The sequence below is a fragment of the Hyperoodon ampullatus genome, assembly GCF_949752795.1.
Source record: "Hyperoodon ampullatus genome assembly, chromosome: 2".
Lineage (NCBI taxonomy): Eukaryota > Metazoa > Chordata > Mammalia > Artiodactyla > Ziphiidae > Hyperoodon > Hyperoodon ampullatus.
The window spans coordinates 97,243,978-97,266,533 of NC_136915.1; the positions used below are offsets into that span (position 1 = coordinate 97,243,978).

Below are 22,556 nucleotides of genomic sequence, written 5' to 3' on the forward strand. Positions count from 1 at the left end.
AGGTGGGCCAGAAATGTCCTTCCTCCTGGCATCTAACCAAGGGATTTCTCAAAGCGATGAGAGAATGGGAATGTCAAGAGACAGAAGAGCCCAGGTGTCGTGCTTGGAAAATTGCCGGCTAAGGCAAACTCTCCTTGCTTAAACGAGTCTCAGGGCTTCGCATAGCGCCGGTTGTAAAGGCACAGGTGGATTTGGCTGGGTGGAAGTAAGATCTCCAGAAGAGGCTGTTACAGTAGGTGACACGTACCGGGGCCACTCTTCCAGGCTATAAGCTCTGGAGAAGAGACGGCACCTCAATCATTTTTCTATCGCTTCACACATAGGAGGTGCTTAATAAGTATATATAGAACGCCACGTCTGCAAAATTAGAGGTGCTCATAAGTAGCCGATGGCTACGAAATAATGAATTTGGTGGCGATGGCTTGGAGGTTGTTTCCACCGCGTTCTTTACACGAGCCCTGTGCGCGCCTGTTGGGACGGTTGCAGACCCTGGGCACTCGCATTCCCACGCCGCGCGCGCCAGTGGCAGCGGCTGCCATGGCGACCGGCAGGTGAGCGGCAGAGGAGCGAGTGGTCCCTTCCCCACCCGCACGGAGGGAACGAGGAGGCGGTTGCCAAGGCGACACCGGGGGTAGGAGGAGGAGAAGAGGAAGGAGGGAGGAGGAAGGATGGGCGGCCTAGGCGTAGCCGCAGGGAGGTGACTGAAGCGAGCCCAGCCCCTTGCATCCTCCCCCCTGTGAATCTCCCTCCCCTTTTTTTCCGCCTTCTTCCAGCAGTAGCTGCCGCCGCAGCACCTGAACCGCTGCTGCCGCTCGCTCAGAACAACACTATGGCTGAGCCTGGGCACAGCCTCCATCCCTCTGCCAGGCGCAGGGGAAGAACTGAGTCGCGCACACTCCGGCTTCTGCGGCTGCTGCTCTGGGTTGGGACCACCTTCCAGGTGACTCAGGGAGCGGGACCGGAGCTTCACGCCTGCAAAGAGGTACTCTCCTCCCGACCCGACCCCACTTAGGTCAGAAAAATCTTGGATCCCGGCGGGGATCTTGGGACCCACGCACAGACAGTTTCAGAGGCCACGGAGTTTAGGTTTCTTTGGGGATGGGGGGTGGGGAGGAAGAGGAGTAGACTGGCGTCATAGAGAAGCCAGCCCACTGGAGGACTCACGAAACAGATCAGCCTCACAGCTTGGGCTGCTGAGCTCAGGGGAAAGGTCCCAGCTCCAAGGACCTCAGGAGGGACCTAAGTCCCTGGACTTGGGAATGAAGGAAGGAGAAGACATGGGTTGTTTCCCAGCTGGGATGAAATTACCTTAAAAGTGGTTGAAAACAAAAGATTATGTACAGAGGGGCAAAATAGAAAGTGGGAAAAGGGAGAAGTGGGGTAAGAAAGGAGTTAGGAAGGCCAAAGGAAAATAATAGATCGAAGTGGAAATCCTTGTGATTTTATCATGGCTTCAAGAAAGTATGAAAATGGGAGGTCTGCAAGGGGGACTGAAGGATCCCATCACCTCTCTTCCCATGGTATTAAACATCCAGTTACCTTGTGGGCTGCTAAATGTGGATCCTGTTTATAGTTTGCCTCCCCCGGTGTGCTTTCTTTAGTGTACCTGAAAGTGCATGACCCACCTTTGGCCAGACTTTGAGTTCTGTAGTGTCTCACTTTCAGCCAATCTCTACTTTCCTTTTCTGGACTTTTGCTGACATATGTTGTAAGTCTTTTTCAAGGTGTTTCTAAAACGTTGCCAACATAATTCAGAGAATAAGTAGTGAATGTCTTCCAACCAAAAATGCCTTTGAACATTCTTTTGGAGGGATACAAAAAAAAGGAGTAACAAAGCTCAGTAGTTTCTATGGTATTGAAATAACAATAATTGGTTGTGTTCTGAGTAACTTTTTAAAAACCATATGGCAGAGGCAGCAGCAACATATTTACAAGAACTTCATGGCGGAAGGCAAATAAAAGTTGTTATCTACGTGAAATGTGCAAGACTTTGTAATACATTAAGAGTCTAGCCCTGTACAATTAATCTGAAATGTCATACTTGGCTAACGTTTTGAGAGGTTGAAATATTATTTATAAGTTGTCATTGTTAACTACTGATTAGCAACCATAACCCCGTCCCATATGGAAATGTATTATTATGATGGTATTCTAACCATTAGACCATCTATAACAAAACAGATCATGAAGAAGTGAGGGGGGTGGGAAGAGAGAAGAGAATTTTTGTGTGAATAAAGATACTTCACTTCATTCATGAATATGAACAAGTGACCCCAGTCAGTGGAAATTTTTATAACTTGTATCAGTCCCAGCAGTGTCCTGCCCTGGGCCATCCACATTTTCACCCAGCCACTTTATGACCTGTTTTAAAGATGGCTGGGAACAGGATGATTTTGTCAGTGAGTGTTGTTTACTGGCCTTGGTGGCCTGTGGTCTAACCAACCAAGTGAGCTCCATCAAGCAAACTCACTTGCCTAAGAATCCAACATGGGAGTCCCCTGTGTGGAAAGTAACAATCTTACAGTTCAACTACCACTTCTTGTTGAGATCTTTGTCCACTATGGAAAATATGAGACGTTTAAGAAATAAAACACTTTGTATCATCTTGCTTGGGAGGAAGGGAAGAATATTGATACTTGAGAGCTCTAACTTGTGTAGAAATTTTGCCTTTAGTCCTTTTTAAATGATTGGCATTTGCCTAAGCAAAAGGCCTTGCCACAGAGCATAAGCTGAGGGCAGTGGAAAGCTGTGGAACTCAACATACCAGGGTTCCAGTCCCTGCCTGTTACTTACCACCCAGTTTTTGGATCTGTAGAATTGGTATTTCAATAACACCTACCTCAAAAAAGATTGCTTTGAGGACTGAAAGAGAAAATACAAATAAAACACAAATTAGAGTTACCTAACTCTCTTTCCCATTCAGCTTCTTTACCATTAGATCCATACCCCATGCCAGAGTGAAAGTGGCTTAAGAGTCATCTATGTTGGCCACGGGCGTCAGCAAGTCCTGTTTACACTCTTCTTGAGCAAACAGTGGCTGCTGAACACCCTCGACTCCAAAACAACAAGGGAGAGAATAAACCCATTATTATAATATTCTTTGTTTTGCAGTATGAATTGACCCAATAAGTTTTAGGGGCTTCCAATCCTAAATGGTGAAAAAAACAATTCAGGGTAGACTAACCCTTCCCTGTTCTTACTCTTCATGTGAATTTCTTGTGAGTCTTTGCTGGGTATTAATGGCAGGGAGTCTTATCGGCCAAGGCTGACCCTAATGACAACAATGCTGTTCCTGCCTTGTTTCTGAAATCTGAGGCATCCGTCTGGATCGAATCAGGGAACAAAGAGGTTTAGGGTAAAGCCTAAACTGAGGAGGCAGAGAGCTGGGAGTTCTAGATTGCTAAACTTGTGCTGGGGCTTGGCGTTCCTTTCACAGTTTTACAATAATCAGGGTCACCAGTGGAACTAAACATCCTGTGTGGTGTTTGTCTTCATGAATCATTTCTTTACTCCTGTGCTAGCCCAGGCTAAGTGCCGACTGAGAGCCAAAGGAGCATTTTCTATAGCACAATGAATCTAAATCAAATGAGAGAGGAAGAGAAAACTGCCTTTCCCAGATCGGTATTACCCTGAGGCTTCAGTGCTAATTGCCCCCAAAGGGACATCCCAATCTATGTTGAAAAGCCCAGAGGGCTTAGGAATCTGGCAGACATGGATTAGAATAAAATTTGGTGAATGAATGATGACTCTGCCACTTAGTAAGGATGCTACTTTGAGCAAGTTAATTAACTTCTGACAGCTTCAGATTCCTGATCTGTAAAATGGGGTGGTAACACCTATCTCACAAGGCTATTGTGAGGATTAAATTAAATTGGATAACACATGTGAAATGCCTAGTATATATCCTTGACATGTCAGAGGGGCTTCAGAAATATTGGTAGGCAGAAAAAATAAGTCCACAAATAATGACGTACAAATGATGACATAATGTTAACATGTGGTAAGCAATTCGGGAATTGCAATATAGAGGCTGATAGGAAAAGAAGAAAACATATTTGAACAGTTGACACTTGACCTGCTTCTGGAATAATCAGCAGAATTTCAACTGGCAGAGATAGAGGGAGTATGATTTCTAGAGAGAGAGAGGAGACCAAGGAAAAGATCCTGAGAATTGCAAGTAGACCACGTGGCTGAAATGTGGAGTAGGTGTGGGGTACCATAGAAATCAAGATTGGAAAGTGGGAAACTAAGTGGAGAATCTCTGAAGGATTCTTAGCAGAGGTAGTGGATTAGCACGAATATAAAGTAAATAAGGTTGAGATAGGCCAAAAGGTGAGAGCAGAGAGATGGGGGCAAGAAGACCAGTTCAAAAGATCTTACAGAGGTCAAGGAGGAGGTTAACAAAGGGACTGCACTGGGATGGTGGCAGTGGGATAAATAGAAAGGCGTGGATATGAAAAACATGCTGAAGGTAGAAGTTAGAGGATTTGGCAACTGATTGAAGGAGTCAGGTGGATCATTGGGAGAATTAGGCAAGATAATGCTTAAAGTGCTTTGCAAAATGCAGGGCATAGAGTAAGTGCTCAGTAAATATGCTTCTTGCTGTTTTATGATCTGCTTTTAGAAAACGTAATGGAACATCATTCTAAGTCATTAGATGGCCTTGCATAACACCATTTTAATGAGGAACCGGATGAACTACCTATCCTGACTAATCCCTAATGCCACCCCTTTGGCTTTGACCATCCACACTGGACCCATCCCTTCTCACCTTCTTCTTCTTTTTTAAAAAATATTTATTTATTTGGCTGCACTGGATCTTAGTTGTGGCATGCGGGATCTGTTTTTTTTGTTGTTGTTTTGTTTTGTTTCGTTTTATTTGCAACATGTGGGATCTAGTTCCCTGATCAGGGATTGAACCTGGGCCCCCTACATTGGGAGTGTGGAGTCTTACCCACTGGGCCACCAGGGAAGTCCCCCTTCTCACCTTCTTAATGTAGGTCAGCAAGTCTTCCCTCTCTCTGGAGTCACCCATTTTTCCCATCTACTGAATCATTCCTATCCATCTTCAAACATGCTATTATTTCTATCTTAAAAATAGGAAAAAAACTCCAACTCAACAACTTCTCTTGAGTGTCACTTCCCCCTCCAGCTGCCACCTTATTTTACTGCTCCCCTTTGTAGCAAAATCCTTTGAATTCCTGTAACGTCTATGATCACTGTCTCTACATCCACCCTTTCCCTTCTCTTTTGAATCCACTCCAAGCCGACTTTCATCCCCACAACTCTACCAAAACTGCTATTGCTCAATCAATGGTGATTTCTCAGTCTCAATTATACTTCATCCACCAGCGATTGGTAGAGCAGTGATCACTCTCACCAACTAGGAACACTTTCTTCTCTTGGTTTTCAGGACACCAACTCTCTAATGGGTGGTTTATTTTTTTATGCCCCTGGTGTCCCCTTCTTTGTCCCCTTGATTGATTTTTTTCCCCTCATGTCCCTGAGTTCTAAATCTGGCAGTTCTTCAGGAACATCTATTATCTATCTATCTATCTATCTATCTACCTACCTACCTACCTACCTATCTATCTACTTATCATATCTCTCTCTCTCTCTTTCTATCCATCGTCTTCTATTTTCATTCCTTTGGTGAGCTCATGCAGCGCCATGGCTTTAAACACCATGTGGACATCAACAACTCCCAAATTCATACCTCCAACCCATATCTCATCCCTGAACTCCAAACTTGTACACATAGCTGCATACATGACTTCTCTATGTACAAATTTGATTGGAAGCTCAGATTTCCCATGTCCAAAACATTTGATTTCTCCATCTCCATCAACAATGTGCTTCCCAGAATCTTCCTCATCTCAGATAATGGCAACCCCATCCTTCCACTTGCTTAGGCCCCAAATCCTGACCTCCCTCTCTTACTCGCTATATCCAACTCATCAGAAACTCTTGTTAGCTCTACATTCAAAATGTATCCAGAATTTGATTGCTTCTTACACCTCCACTGCTAAACACCCTTCTCAAAGCCACTATCACCTCTCATCCAGAAGATTGCAAAAACTTCCCAACTGGTTTCTTTGCTTCCACCTTGCCCACATATTGTCTAGTGCTCAGCCAGAGTAAACTTACTGAAAATAAGACCGATGTTGCCCCTCCTCTACTCAAAACCTTCCAAAGGCTTCCTGTCTCAAAGTAGAAACCAACTCCTTACACTGGCCTACAAGGCTGTATGTACAATCTTCACCTCCTCCTCTCCAGTCACACAAGCCACCTCACTTTTTCTCAGACCTGTGGGGTAACCTGCCCCCTCAGGGTCTTGGCAATTGCTGTTTTCTCTGCTTGGAAGCCTCTTTCCCAGAATATGCAGCTTATTTCTTAATCCCCTTCAAGTTTTTGTTGAAATGTCTTCCCACTTCCTATCCCATTTTCTGTTTTATTTTCTCCAGAGAACCTACCGCTTTCTAACATGCTCTATATTTTATTTATTTTACTTATTTCTGTCTTTTCCCACTAACATGTAAGCTCCACACAGGCAGGGCTTTTTGTGTTGCATTTCATGCTGTGTCTCCAACACCCAAAATAATATCTGGCACATTGTGGGCCCTTAATAAATTAATGTAATAGATAAATAATATTCCACTGATGAAATTTATTTAACCAATCCCCCATCATTGAACATATATGTTAGAAACATATGTTAACATATGTTTCTAATTTTTGACTATTATAAACAATGCTAAGATGAGCCTCTTTTTGTGTATTCTTTCCAACACATCTGTCATTACTTCCTTGGAATAAATTCCTAGAAATAGAATTGCTGGATGAGAGAGTAAGATCATTCAGTTAACTCCTTAAGTTATATTTCTAGAAATGGGGATTCCTTGATCAAAAGTCACATATACCTTATATTGTTCCATATTATGAGATCCTCTTTTGGAGAAATTGCATCAATTTTGCTTCCCATCAACTTTGCACATTTTCTCACATCCTTGGCAAACTATCAATCCTGAGCTTCCCTGGTGGTGCAGTGGTTAAGAATCCACCTGCCAATGCAGGGGACACAGGTTCGAGCCCTGGTCGGGGAAGATCCCACATGCCGCGGAGCAACTAAGCCTGTGCGCCACAACTACTGAGCCTGTGCTCTAGAGCCCGCAAGCCGCAACTACTGAGCCCATGTGCCACAACTACTGAAGCCCGCATGCCTAGAGCCCATGCTCCGCAACAAGAGAAGCCACCACAATGAGAAACCCGCGCACCGCAACAAAGACCCAACACAGCCAAAAATAAATTAAAACAAACCAATTCTCAATCCTTTCAAACTTTGATAAATCACTAGACAACACACACACACACACACACACACACCCACCCCCCTTCATTCTTGCTTGGCTCATAGTGGAGGGACCCTGTGTGTTTCAAGGAGGATCCCATCTAGAGCTCCTAAGTGACCTCAGAGTGTTTTGGGAGGCTCTTACTGTGACTGAGAAGTAAAATGCTTGCTCATTCTATAGCAAACAATATAAAAGTCCCTACAGATCATTCTTGTTCTGAATTCCTTCTCAGCTGCTTCCCCCTCCACCTAAACTGGAGTGAGAACTCTGCCCACCCACGCTACGCCTGGCTTCCCCTCTCCTCTCTTTCACATTTCCCCACCTAGGTGGTCACTGGGAAGGAGTTTTTTTGGCTTGAAAAGCAAAGTAGATATTCATAAGTAACCACCCCAGCTGACCTATGCATTTGGTTAAGTGCTATGAGAGAAAAGGGAAAGATAGGCTGAGAGATTATGAGAGGAGATCTGACTTAGATCAGGGAGGTTGGAGCAGGACCCTCTGAGGAGTGAGTTTAAGAAGCAAGCTGAGGATGTGGAGGAGTTTGGTGGGTGAAAATGTGCGGACGAGCTTGCAGACAGGAAAGAGTCTGGTGTTTTAGGGGATGGCGAAAAGGCCAGTGTGGCTGGACCACATGATTTTATACTCATAAATGAAAAAGTATATCCCCATTTTGAAGTTTCAGAAACTACTAAAGAAAGAGGTGAGATTTTAGTCAAAGTTTCCTGGGGGCATGGGTTTGTTTAAAAATTATCATTTACTTTTACATGCTAAAGTAATATATGCTCATAGCAATAATAATAATTCATATTTATTGAGTGTTCTAAGTGACCAACATGCATTAACTCAGTTCCTACAGTTACTCTATGAGGAAGGTCCTATTAATATCCCACCCCACACCATTACCTCTCCTCTTTCCTGTTTTATTTTTCTCCATAACACTCTTTACTATCTGACATATATTTTACATATGTACATATGTGTGCGTATACATACATATATATGTATATTTTAATTGTCTATCTCTTTTGACAAGATTGTGAAGTCTATGAGGGCAGGTATTCTTGTTTTTGGTACTATTCTTTTTTTCTTTTTTTAAAATTTATTTATTTATGTTTGGCTGCGTTGGGTCTTCGTTGCTGCTTTAGTTGTGGCGAGCGGGGCCTACTCTTCGTTGCGGTGCTCTGGCTTCTCATTGCTGTGGCTTCTCTTTGTTGCGGAGCATGGGCTCTAGGTGCATGGACTTCAGTAGTTGTGGCACACGGGCTTAGTTGCTCCGCGACATGTGGGATCTTCCCAGACCAGGGATATTCCTGGACCAGGGATCGAATCCTTGTACCCTGCATTGGCAGACGGATTCTTAACCACTGCGGAGGGCAGGTATTCTTGTATGTTTTATTCATTTCTATATTTCCATTGCCTGCCATATAGTAGATAGATACTCAAAAATTGCCCTGAGTGAATCCCCATTTTTATAGATGATGAAACTAAGGCAAAGAGAGATTAGCCTGCCCAGGGTAACTTGGCTGGTAAAAGAGCAGGAACTCAGGCAGCTGAGCTCTTAACCACCATATTTCCTGCCTGTCCATGTTAACAATCCAAACTGTGCAGAGGGTATAAGCTGAAAAGCACAAATTTTCCCTACCGCCTGCAAATCCCCAAAGGCTAACCTCTGTCAACACTTGCTTAAATATATTCTTCTTGAAATGTTTTTTGCCTATACAAGCACATCCATGTATTCTTTTGCCCTTCCTGTACAAATCAGATCAAAATATTTGTCCTATTCTGTATTTTATTGTTTTCATCACTATAGCTCTACTGCGATTCATTATATATGTGTACCATGATTTATTGAAACAGAAACTTGATGAATAGGTTGATTCTAGCCACTTATATGGTAACATTGCTGCAGTGAATATCCTCCTACAGGAGTACATACTGATGCATACTTATTTGAGTCTATCTGCAGACAAATTTTTAAAAATGGAAATAGTGGGTCAGAGTCTAAGTGTTTAACATTTTGATTGATGTGTGTCAAGTTGGTAGCATGGATTTTCTTTTCTTTCCTTTTTTAATATTTATTTATTTATTTGGCTATGCCAGGCCTTAGTTATGGCAAGCGAGATCCTCGCTGCGGCACACGGGATCTTTAGTTGCCGCATGCAGTATCTTTTTGTTGCGGCGTGCGGGATCTAGTTCCCTGATCAGGGATCGAACCCGGGCCCGCTGTATTGGGAGGGCAGAGTCTTAACCACTGGACCACCAGGGACGTCCCAAGCAGCATGGATTTTCAAAGAGCATTAGTCTTCTCCATCTGCAGTCAATGGAGGAGGAGGGAGGCTTTGGCTGTGAGGGTGGCAGTCAGAGTTTACTCTCACCCAGGAATCAAAAAGACCTGGAGGGCCCTGCCGGAGAGACTGTCAGCCTTACCAAGCTTGCCAGCTGGTCCCAGGCAGGGCAGCCGGGCCTGATGTTAATTCTGCCAAATTTTCTGAAAAGAAGTTGGGCAAACTCATAGCTTTTCCTCAGTCTGTACTGTCCCTCTGGTAAGTGATAAAAATTGGGCCATTTGTCACACTTCTTCTTAAGCTTTCCTTCTATGTCATAGCAGATAAAACACAGAACAGATAATTATAGTTAGCACTTGACAGCTGCTGAAAGAAAATATATTTATTGTACTTCCTAGGCTCTCCACTTTTCAAATTCCTTGAAGTCTGAGAAGCCTAATATGAGGTTATCACCTATTTTTCTTCTTTGATTTGTCATGTACCATGAAAGGCATGTAAAAAAAGACCCATAGAACTATGCTGAGTGACAAAATAAATAAATTGAGTTTCATAGGCCCAGAATGTGATTGTCCAAGTCTGATTCTTACTGATGATACAAAATAAAAGGCAAAAAAATATATGGACTTTAATAAGCCTGCATGCTAACTGGAGCATCCTTCTTCTCACCCCATGCCAAACAATAAAGGAAAGCTGTTTCTGAACTAGAAGGGAAACTGAAATTGGCTAACTTTCTGCTTGAAATTGATTACTTCAGTCTCCAACTCGAAACATATGACAATAAAAGGGTGGCTAGTAAGCCACTAAGAGAAAAGATAAAGGGAGCATCAGTTATATCTGTTCATCTGACTTTTTCTGAGAAACCATGCTTATAAGAATTTTAAGGATGGTTCTGACTCGGAATAGCACTTGAGAAAAGTCAGCATGTCAAGCACTGTGCTACACACAGACTAGATGCTCCATACATTTTGAGTTAATGGATCAACTTATTTTCCTTGTAAAGAAATTTTAAAAGATTAGGGCCAGAGCCTCCATTTACAAATATTAATTCAGCTGTGTAAATCATCTGTAAAAGAAAAGAAGGAGCTGTGCCCAAATATAAAATAAATAACAGGTTAGCAGGACATGAGAAGAAAACAAAGAACTATGGTGGGGGGGAAAAGTCAGATTTTAAAAAGAACATACAGACTTTTAGTCCTGGACTGTCTAAAAGGCCACCCCCTGATTCTTGTATTCACCAGCTTATTTTTCCCATGTAGAGACAGATCATGTATGATTTCTGAGGAATGTGTGATAGTGGCCAGTGCACTTGGTTGTCTTTGATGCAGGAATTGCTTATACATTCTTAGGTTAGATGATGAGTAGCTGAAGGGCAGGGTCGTGAATGAGTATGAGCAGATAAAGGTGATACCACTGAGAGGATGCAGATAGATTCTCAGGAGCTTCTCTGCAAGAGGAGACATCCTTTTAATTTTCAGAAAACTGAAAATCTAAGGTTTTTAAAAACCTTAGATTGCTATCATCCCAAATTTATTAACTCTTTTTAAAATTGAATTATAGTTGATTTACAGTATTGTGCTAGTTTCAGGTATAAATCTTAATTTGATACTTGCAGAAACTGAGGACCAAGGAGATCCTCAGAGGATGCAAGGAGATCAACAGGTTGGTGCAATCTATGTCATTTAGATATAAAATTGCGACCTTGTAAAGTGCTGGTGTCAGGGTAGATCTCAGTGATCATTCACACCTAAGGCATCTTCACCAGCTCCCTAACATAGCGGAGCGGGTGCCTATCCTCAGGTGGGTTAGGTTGCCTAGCAATTACAAATGTTTAAAAAGGAATACTGTTGGGAGTTCCCTGGCCGTCCAGTGGTTAGGACTTGGCGCTTTCACTGCTATGGCTGGGGTTCAATCCCTGGTCTGGGAACTAAAATCCCGCAAGCCACACAGCGAGGCCAAAACAAAAACAAAAACAAAAACTTTTTACCCTGGGTAGTGAGAAGCTCACTATTTCTAGAGTTAAGCCATATCATTGGGCCACAACGTATTCTTTTTTAAAATTTGTAATTGTTAAGCAGCATAACTGGTTACCTATTATAAATGTCATTATTTCTGACATTTAGTTCCTCCACCCTATACCCTTTCTGTTTTTTGTCTCCCTTAGGAATATTCACAATACTGTCCATACTGATACCTGGTCCCAGAAAGCAGGTGTCATCACAGTACTCACAGTCTGAAAACATTAGTGACAGATTTCCTCTAGATTGTGGGCTACTGTTACGTTTTCTGCACCAAATACTTATTATTTTCTCTTTTATTTAATTTTCTTAATCCACTGAAATTTAAAATAATTCATTCATCAAGTTTTATTGAACATAATGGACTGAAAGAGACACAAGAATTATATACAAGAAACTAACACTGATGCACATACAGCCTTTAAAAGGACAAGCAGTCACAAATAGAGATCAAGTGCATGATGCAGTGAGGCCAGATAGGAAGGGGCAGTGGGCAGAGCACATGTTCATAGCCCAGGTGAAGTTTTCCTGGCTGTGGGACTCATTTACCAAATGAGCTAATCATATTTAATTTGAAGGATTGTCGTGAAAATGAGGAATGAGAAAGAAGATGTGAACATTAACTAGTTGTGTTAGTTTGCTAGGGCTGCGGTAACAAAGTATCACATGCTGGGTGTTTTAAAGCGGCAGAAATTTATTCTCTCACAGTTCTGGAGGCTAGAAGTCTGAAATCAGAAAGTCAGCAGTGCCATGCTGTCTCTGACAGCTCTAGGGAAGAATCTTGCCTTGCCTCTTTCCAGCTTCTGGTGGTTGCCAGCAATCCTTGGCGTGCCTTGCCTTTGCAGCTGCATCTCTCCAAACTCTGCCTGCATTGTCACATGGCTTTCTCCCTGTGTGTCTCTCTGTGTCTTCACATGGCTTTCTTATAAAGACACCAGTCGTTGAATTTAGGGCCCACCCTAATCCAATACGACCTCATCTTAGCTGATTACATCTACAAAGACGCTATTTCCAAATAAGATTACACATTCTGAGACAAATTTTGGAGGGACACTCTTCAGCCTGGTACACTGGCACATAGTAAGGACTCCATAGGTGGCAGCAATTATAGTTATCAAGTGCCAAAGTATAAAGAGAAAAATTATTTCAGTGTGGGCTGGAGTGGTTAAAGAGAACTTTGCGGGGCTTCCCTGCTGGCGCAGTGGTTGAGAGTCCGCCTGCCGATGCAGGGGACACGGGTTCGTGCCCCGGTCCGGGAGGATCCCACATGCCGCGGAGCGGCTGGGCCCGTGGGCCATGGCCGCTGAGCCTGCGCGTCCGGAGCCTGTGCTCCGCAACAGGAGAGGCCACGGCAGTGAGAGGCCCGCGTACCGCAAAAAAAAAAAAAGAGAACTTTGCAAAAGAAGTGAGAGAGTCAAGCAGGGCTTTAAAGCAGTGGTAAAATTAGGTAAGAACTGAAGACGTAATAGGGTGTATCAGGTGAAGAGAAGAGCATATCAGTATTTTAACAGAGTTATTAACCTTGTAAAATCAGGAATCTCCTTTGGTCCAACAAGAATTAAAAACTATACCTTTTTTTTTTGGAATGGATTGTTATCTATTATCTATTAGGTAATAGCCTTATAATAAATTACCCTAAAATTTAGTGATTTAAAATAACAAATTTTTTTTCTCACAGTTTCTGTGGGTCAGGAATTTAGGAGGAGCTTAGCCGGGTGATTCTGGCTCAGAGTCTCTCTTGAGGTTACGGGCAAGATGTCAGCCAGAGGACTTCCCTGGTGGCGCAATGGTTAAGAATCCGCCTGCCAATGCAGGGGACACGGGTTCAATCCCTGGTCCGAGAAGATCTCACATGCCACGGAGCAATTAAGCCCGTGTGCCACAACTACTGAGCCTGCACTCTAGAGCCCGCGAACCGTGACTACTGAAGCCCGCGCACCTAGAGCCTGTGCTCCGCAACAAGAGAAGCCACCTCAATGAGAAGCCCGCGCACCACACGAAGAGTAGCCCCCGCCCGCTGCAACTAGAGAAAGACGGCGTGCAGCAACGAAGACCCAACACAGCCAAAAATTAAAAAAAAAAAAAAAAGGATGTCGGCCAGGGTTGCAGTCACCCAAGAGCTTGTTTAGAACTTGAGGATCAGCTTCCAAGAGGCTATTGTCAGGAGTCTGTTCCTCGCATATGGGTCCCTCCAGAGGGCTGCTTGAGTGTCCTTATGACAAGGCAGCCAGCTTCCTCCAGAGCGGGGAATCAGAGAGAGCAAAGAAGAAGCCACAACACCATTTATAACTTAATATCAAAAGTCACACACCATCACTTTTGCCATATTCTTTTCATTAGAAGCAAGTCACTGAGTCCAGCCTACACTCAGGGGGAGGAGAATTAAGCTCTATTTTCCTCTTGAAGGGAGAAACATCAGAGAATATGTGGACATATTTTAAAACCACCACATCACAGTGTATCATGAAATCATCCATTCCATTAGCTGTTGGACTAGTTTTCCTGAATTTGATGTTCCTAAATCTCCATGTTATTATTATTACTTATTAATACAGTAATTATTTTGAGCACTCCAAATGTGTCAGGCACTGTGCTTGCAGCTGCAAATGTGGAATGAATTGGCCCAATGCTTGCCCTCAAGGAGTTTACAGTTTATTGGGGGAGAGGGATTATGTCCATAAATAGAATGCACTTATATAAGAGATAAAACTGAATATAAACAAAGGGCTTTGGGTTTGCACTATAAGAGGGAAATTGAAGAAATCAGAGAAGGCTTTGGGGGTATACTGGTGGCATCTGAGGGCCTGTCTCAAAGCTTAGTCCTCACCCCAGTATAGAGTAGATCTTGGGCAGGTCACCAGGGAAAGACATTTGAGGCCAGGAGATGGGATTATGCAGGGCTTGTATGGGGGAATTTCAGGTTGTCCAGGGTGGCTTTAGTGGAGGGGAGAGGAAAGGGTATGGGCAGGTGGACTGAGGCCAGTCTTGGAGGCTCTTATAGAATAGACTGTGTTAAGGAGAAAAATAGAACTTGATTCTGAACACACTGGAGAAGTTTTTTTGAGCAGCGTGGTGATATGCTTAGATACGTGCTTTGGAAAACTGAAAAAAACTGAACCAGAGAAGCCAGTGTATATGTATGTATGAACTCGTTCATTCAATTCGTTGCCTTTCAACAAATTTTATCACAGACCTACTATGTGCCAGGCATTGTTTATAGAGAACTTATAGTTACATATATATATATATATAGCTGTATTTATATCTGAAATATAAATCATATATATATATATATATATATATATATATATAGAGAGAGAGAGAGAGAGGGAATGAGGATGTTAGTTTTTATTTATCTTTTTTTAAAATAATTAAAAAATATATTTATTTATTATTTTGTCTTCATTGCTGTGCACGGGCTTTCTCTAGTGGCGAACGTTGAGGTGCATGGGCTTCTCATTGCGGTGGCTCTAGGCGTGTGGGCTTCAGTAGTTGCAGCTCGTGGGCTCAGTAGTTATGGCGCACAGCCTCAGTAGTTGCGGTGCACGGGCTTAGTGCCCCATGGGCTTACTGGCCCCGCGGTATGTGGGGTCTTCCCGGACCAGGGATCAAACCCTTGTCCCCTGCATTGGCAGGTGGATTCTTAACCACTGCGCCACCAGGGAAGTCCCAAGAATCTTAGTTTTTAAACCAATTTCCTTTGGTCTCAAATTGAAATAGCCAGGAACTTGATGTTTAATTACCATCTATTAATCATTATAGAAGTTGGCACAACTCAGAGTGGGAGAAAAAAACGAGACAGTTTATCAGTAGGTATAAAAATAAAGAAGTGGGAAGATTTGTCCTATTTCCTCCTGTGACTGCTGAAAAAAACAGGAGGATCATCTGAGGTCTTCCTGAAACTTAGAGAGAATGGCATCCTGCCTTAATTTCTTCCACCAAATTTCACTCTTGGACTCAGGCCATTTCTGCTTTCACAAAGCAAGAGGTGGTGATGTGGATTCTGTTCCCAGTGATGGTGCCCCAGGCTGCCCCAGGGGAGCCTTTGGAAATGACAGTGTGTGGTGGTTGCCAGAGCCTCTGGCACTGTCAGGTGCCTGGCTGTGGGTGGAGGACGTGGAAGGAGCCAGAGGAATGCTGAGACCAATTTTCGTAGCACGTAAAGGAGCATTTCATTTTTCTATCTTGTAGAAGACACCCAAGAAAGTGAACTTAGGCAAATGGCTTGAAGTTGAGCATTCTGCTTTAGATCCTGTTCTTTCTTCCAGCTCCCCTTCCCCCAGCACCACCTCCCCTTTTGACAATGGATGATATTACAGTTTCCCAAAGGAGAACATTGCTGGTGAGTCAGTGGCACAGTTCCCTCCTCTTGCCTTAGCTGCAAAGCCTCCTAACCTTCTCCAGGCTGAGCCCAGTGGCAGAACCCTGGTTTGGGCCTTACGGAAGCCTTCACCTCACAGGGCTCCAGGCCTCTCCCCTCCAACTGCCATCTAGCTGCCACCCTCTTCTGCCATCAAGATCCTTGGGAAGAAAAGTGCCATTCTTTAAGAAACAGGTCATTCTTGCAAACGGTTCCTGAGTCCCAACCCTCCATCCAGTGAACAGCTGGCTTAAGATTTATGACCATGCCCTGTTGGTTTACAGATAAGAAATGGATATCTGCTCAGCCAGCTGCTGCACCTGCTGCTCTGGTCTCCTCTTTCATGATTGTGTGGATGAAATTCTGCAGAGATGAGTTCATTCCACCTTCAATTACTTCATTCACCTTGGAAGCCCTTTGGCAGCTTTCAAAGCATCTTGCTAACTTTATCCTCGAGAGGACTGTCAGTGTTCTTTTCTGGGTGAAGCTGAAGCTGAACTTGAGAGTTCTCATGGTGTTTTCATCTGAGCTTCTCCCAGGGTGTCTCATCGTTTGCAGCAGAGGAAAGAAACTGGAAGAAAGAGTTCAGATTTGAATACTTACCTCTGGACACTCTTCTCTCTCTTTCCTCCCTCCTTTCTGAAAATAGTGGGGTAATGTAATTTTTCAGCATCAAAAAATAATAACAATTGTTGGAATAGAAGGTAAGGTTTCTGGAAATCCTGGAACTGCATAGGCAACTCAAAAAAAAAAAAAAAAAAAAAAAAAAAGACCAAGCCAGTCTCTAAGGTCACACCTACTCTCAACTTCTCCCAGTTGCTTCCTGGTTTAGCACAGGGGCTGCCAAACTGCAGGGGGTCACCTGGAGGGCTTGCTAAAACCCAGAATGCTGGCCCCATCCAAGAGGTTCTGATTCAGTGGATCGGTGAAGAGGCCTAAGAATTTGTATTTCTTTTTTTTTCATACAGCATGGGTAACTTGCAACTTTTTATTTATTATTTTTATTTATTTATTTATTTATTTATTTATATTTTTAATTTTTAAAAAAAAATTTTGGCTGTGTTGGGTCTTCATTGCTGCGCACGGGCTTTCTCTAGTTGCAGCGAGCGGGGACTACTCTTCGTTGTAGTGTGCAGGCTTCTCATTGCGGCGGCCTCTCTTGTTGCAGAGCACAGGCTCTAGGCGCGCATGCTTCAGTAGTTGTGGCACGTGGGCTCAGTAGTTGTGGCACACGGGCTTAGTTGCTCTGTGGCATGTGGGATCTTCCCGGGCCAGGGCCCGAACCCATGTCCCCTGCACTGGCAGGCGGATTCTTAACCACTGCACCACCAGGGGAATCCCTTTGCATTTCTAACAAGTTCCCAGGCACTGCTGGAGCTTCTGGTCCTGCGAACATACTTCGAGAACCATTGGCTTAAGTGTAATGGAAATGACATGAACTTTGAATAAAGGCAGGCTTGGGCTTGAGTCCCAAACCTGCAGCTTCCTTAGCAGCTGTGTGACTTTGGGACATGTGTCTGAGCATCTCTGCACTGAGTTCTTCATCCTTAAAATGGAGGAAATAACGTCTACACCACAGAGTTCATTGACTCAAAAAATGTTTGTTTTATAACTGTTGCAGCACCAGGTTCTAAGCTACACAGTGGGGATATGACAATGGATGGGACAGTCTTTGATGTCAAGGAATTTGGGGTGGTTGTGAAGACTAAAGAAATGAAATTTGCAAAGTTTGAGGACCATGAAAGATGCATAATAAGCATTAATTTTATTTCCCTCGAAGGAGGCAACATAATTCTGCTTTTACTTTTTTTTTTTTTTGTCCAAAAAGGGAAATTTCTCAAATTTCACAGCATGGAACCTAGAGCTATGAGTCTCTCCTTGTCTAGATGGAAAATCTGAGGCATGGGCACTGTTATGGGTTGAATCGTGCCCTCCAAAAATTCATGTGTACCTTAGAGCACCCCCTGTGTACTCTACCACCTCAGAATGTGACTTATTTGGAAATAGGGTCTTTGCAGATGTAGTCAAGTTCAGATGAGGTCATTAGGGTGGGCCCCAATCCAGTATGACTGGTGTCCTTATAAAAAGGAGAATTTTGGACTCAGACATACACAGGGAAAATGCCATGTGAAGATTGGAGTTATGCTGCTACAAACCTAGGAACGCCAAGGATTGCTAGCTGGAGAGGCATGGAACAGATTCTCCCTCACAGCTTTGGAAGGAATCAACCCTGCTGACACCTTGATTTCAGAGTTCTAGCCTCCAGAACTGTGAAAGAGTGGATTTCTGTTGTTTCAACCACCCAGTTTGTGGTACCTTGTTACAGTAGCCCTAGCAGATTGATGCAGGTCCTGTGATGGATAATATGGCATCATTCATGGGTGCAGTGAGGAGAGGTGAAGGAGGACATTTACTTTTTATCCATACATCTCTCTGTTATTTGAATTTTTATATAAACATGCTGATAATTAAAAGATTTTAAATTAACTTTAAAAAATAAAAAAAGATTTTACTGTAGGTATAATTACTGCTAAATAATCTGAAGAGTACACTCCTCTGCCTCTAGATCTTTTGAATCTCTCAGTTAACCAACCTCTCTAACCATCCGTCAGGTCACTCAGGGATGTCTGCACCAGGTTGGAGTTTAGATTAGTAGACCTCACTTCAATCTACAATAATATGACATTTTCCAAAATGCCTGGGGAGTGTCTCTTGCAGGCAAAGCACAGTTATTCATTTAGGGGTTGTGACACAGAAATATGAGTCAGAGAATTTACCACCTTATTGGGACCAGGTGAACTGAGAAGTAACAACAGAGCAAGGCAGTTGATGATCATCACGTCATGAGTGGTGTGAAGGATGGAGGTCTCACCTTCTAGAAGGATCGAGACTGTTTCTTGAAGGCCTGGGAAAGGGTGCTTCATGTGGGACTTGAGGGGTGAGGAGGGTTAGGCAGGGCATTCTATGGGGTCGGAAGAGACAGTGCAATGCTCTCTTCTGACTCTTTTATTTTGGAGATCGGTTGTAAACCCAGGCCACTCTGAAGAAGTAAGTGACAAAGGCAGGGTGATACATTTAAAAAATATTTTATTTTTAAATTTATTTTTTTGAACAGGTAACACAGCCACATAGTAAGCAATTCAAAACGTATAAAGGGCACACGAGAAAGATCTGCATTCTCTCCTTCACATGTGTACAGACTTGTCGGATTTCTTAGCTATTTCTAGAATGAAGATTAATTTAACTGAGGCCCAGGATGACTAGATTGCAGCTTTATGGGACAGGGACTGGAGTCTGCTGGTACAGAAACTTGGTCAGCTGCTGGGAGTCATTTCTAAAACCACCTGCCCCAGCACATTTTCAGCTACTCCTGCCCCCAGATCTTGACCCCGGGCTGCAGCGAAGTCTGCTTAAGCAAGAGCCAACATTTTGTTTGCTTTTAGGATCAGGTTGAACAGAGGAGGCCAGACGTTCTAGAGCTGATTCTCTGCTCACCCATCTCCAGGTTCCCCAGTGATGGCAGGAGGCTGGGTCAGAATCTCTGTTGGTGAAATGTGGCAATGACCTAGGGTGAACTGTCTTAGAGAAGAGCCTGGGATTTTTATTCACAACTTTTGCAAACAATACATCCACAGGTACACCAGTCACTAGCACAGTTTTCATTTTACAGGACAGGAGGCACCTGCCCAGGTGTCTACTCAGCCTCTCTGGTTCTTGCATTCACACATCACACACATCAGTGCCCATAGCTGATAAGATCCCTGGGTGAGACACAGATAAGACGTCAAACATAATAAAAGAAACTGTTTCTGTCACCCTCCCTCCACCAGCAGGCTGAGACTTCCTGATTTCCTAATTTTTCCTCTAAAGAATATTTTCCCATGGGTCAGAGAAACACAATGACAATGTCAGCTCCAGCCCAGGTGGTAAAATATGGCTTCAGCCTCCACTGCCAAGTCCTCCCTACACCCCAGCTCTAAGAATCCTGACAAAACAAAACAAAAAAAAACCCCACTTCCCTCTAAGGGAGGCATTGCTTAAGAAAAAAAAAAAACTTGATTAAATTTTTTTTAGCAGGTTATTCACCCACATGGTAATTCAAAAAGTTTAAAGGGGTACAGAATAAAAAGTAAATGTCCCTCCCACCCTTGTCCCCCACCACCTAGTTCTCCTGCCGGGAAGTGATCCCTGCTGCCTTCAGACTTACTACTGAAGTTAGTTTGCACTCCTGGGGCAGCCTGTAGCACTGGTGGCACACAGAAGGCATGATGGCAGCACTGACCATAGGCTTCTCTCTCTAGGAGAATAAAATCAGGGGCATGAGAATGCTCATGGAACAACATGCTGGCCACAAAAGCAAGGTATCATGCAGGGTTCCTTTAAATTAATTTTAATTATTCAGAATGGGACCGAATGCCAGATATTATAAACCAGGAGATTATAGACATGGATTGGAAGTAAAAAGATAGCTAGGAAGCATTAAAGAAATCACTTCTTTTTTAGATTCTTAAAGCATGTTTTTTCTCAACTGTCACTTTCTCCCTGAAATTATGCTTCTGTATGTATTTAGAGTATTCTTACTTTGTTGTATGTATTTTATACACTAGTACCTTAGTAGACTATTATGTGAATAGCACTCCCTGGGACTGTGCAGTGTCCAACCTATTCAGCTGTACACAGTGGTCCCTATAAATGCCAGGACTGCCTTGATCATATCTGTATCCCCTCACCATATTCTTAGCGAATATTTTTAGTTGAATTACTTTGAGGTAAAAAGGCACCATCTCAAAGTGTTATGGCTTTGGGCATAGAGCAGGAATAAACCGACAGATGGCTGGAGAAGTAAGCAGGGGCCAGGGAGTGAAGGCACTTGTATTTATTTTTATTTATTTGTTTGTTTGTTTATTTATTTATTTATATATTTTTGGCCACACCGCATGGCATGTGAGATCTTAGTTCCCTGACCAGGGATCGAACCCACACCCCTTGCGTTGGAAGCGCAGAGTCTTAAACACTGGACAGCCAGGGAAGTCCCTGAAGGCACTTGTAGACCTTGCGAGGAGTCTGGTGCCCACCCTGAGGGCAACAGTGGGGCAGTGATTCAATCTGATTTGCATTTCAGATGAGTCACTCTGGCTGTAGCCTGTAGAGTGTCTTGGAGGAGAGGAGGGAGCAAAGCCTGGGAGAACAATGAGAAGGCTCCTCTAGGCAAGAAGTCACTGTTTTGACTTCATTAGTAGCAGTGGGGGTGGGAGACTGATGCAAGAGATATTTTGGAGGTGGAAAATAGATAGGGTCTCAATGATTATACACAGGGCCTAAGAGAGAAAGGTGTCAAAGACGTGGTTCCTGGCTCGAAGAGATGCTAAATGTAGCAGTGTCAAAACTACAATGAGATATCACCTCACACTGGTCAGAATGGCCATCATCAAAAAATATACAAACAATAAATGCTGGAGAGGGTGTGGAGAAAAGGGAACCCTCTTGCACTGTTGGTGGGAATGTAAATTGATACAGCCACTATGGAGAACAGTATGGAGGTTCCTTAAAAAACTAAAAACAGAACTACCATACGACCCAGCAATCCCACTACTGGGCATATATCCTGAGAAAACCATTATTCAGAAAGAGTCATGTACCACAATGTTCATTGCAGCTCTATTTACAATAGCCAGGACATGGAAGCAACCTAAAAGTGTCCATCAACAGATGAATGGATAAAGAAGATGTGGTACACATATACAATGGAATATTACTCAGCCATAAAAAAGAATGAAATAATGCCATTTGCAGTGACAAGGATGGACCTAGAGATTGTCATACTGAGTGAAGTAAGTCAGACAGAGAAAGGCAAATATCATATGATATCGCTTATATGTGGAATCTAAAAAAAAGGTACAAATGAACTTATTTACAAAACAGAAAGAGTCACAGATATAGAAAACAAACTTACGGTTACCAAGGAGGAAAGGCGGGGAGGGATAAATAGGGAGATTGGGATTGACATATACATACTGCTATACATAAAATAGATAGCGAATAAGAATCTACTGTATAGCACAGGGAACTCTGCTCAATACTCTGCAATGACCTATATGAGAAATGAACCTTATAAAAAGTGGATATATATATATAACTGATTCACTTTGCTGTACAGCAGAAACTAACACAACATTGTAAATCAACTATACTACAATAAAAATTAATTTCAAAAACCCCTGAAGACCAGTATTGCCATCACAAAGTTGATGATGACACCATTCAGTTAGATACAGAACAGCAGTGGGGAGAGCAGTTGAGAACTATTTTAAATGTTGGATCTGATGTGCTTGAGACACATCAGGCAGTTACACTAGATAAGGACTGGGAGCTCAAGAGTAAGGGCTGAGCTCCAGATAGAAACTTGGAGTCATCAGTCCATGAAGGCAATTGAAATTCTACATATAAGAGAGTTGAACTGAACCTTAGAAAAGACTAGGATTTTAATTGAACTAGAGGATGTGTAGGGAGAAGGGTGGATTTACAAGCTGAAGAAAAGAGCAAGTCA

General features: G+C 43.1%; 1 protein-coding gene across 2 annotated transcripts in view; it reads left to right on the forward strand.

The window, feature by feature from the left end:
* Positions 1-829: 829 nt before the first annotated feature.
* Positions 830-22,556, forward strand: part of ELAPOR1 (endosome-lysosome associated apoptosis and autophagy regulator 1) — a gene marked incomplete at both ends in the record, with an annotated part of 68,806 nt that continues 47,079 nt past the window's right edge. For both annotated transcript variants that reach the window (XM_079698159.1, XM_079698160.1), the window contains one exon: positions 830-982. In XM_079698159.1, coding sequence (XP_079554285.1) covers positions 830-982 — 153 coding nt within the window. The remainder of the gene's footprint in view (positions 983-22,556) is intronic.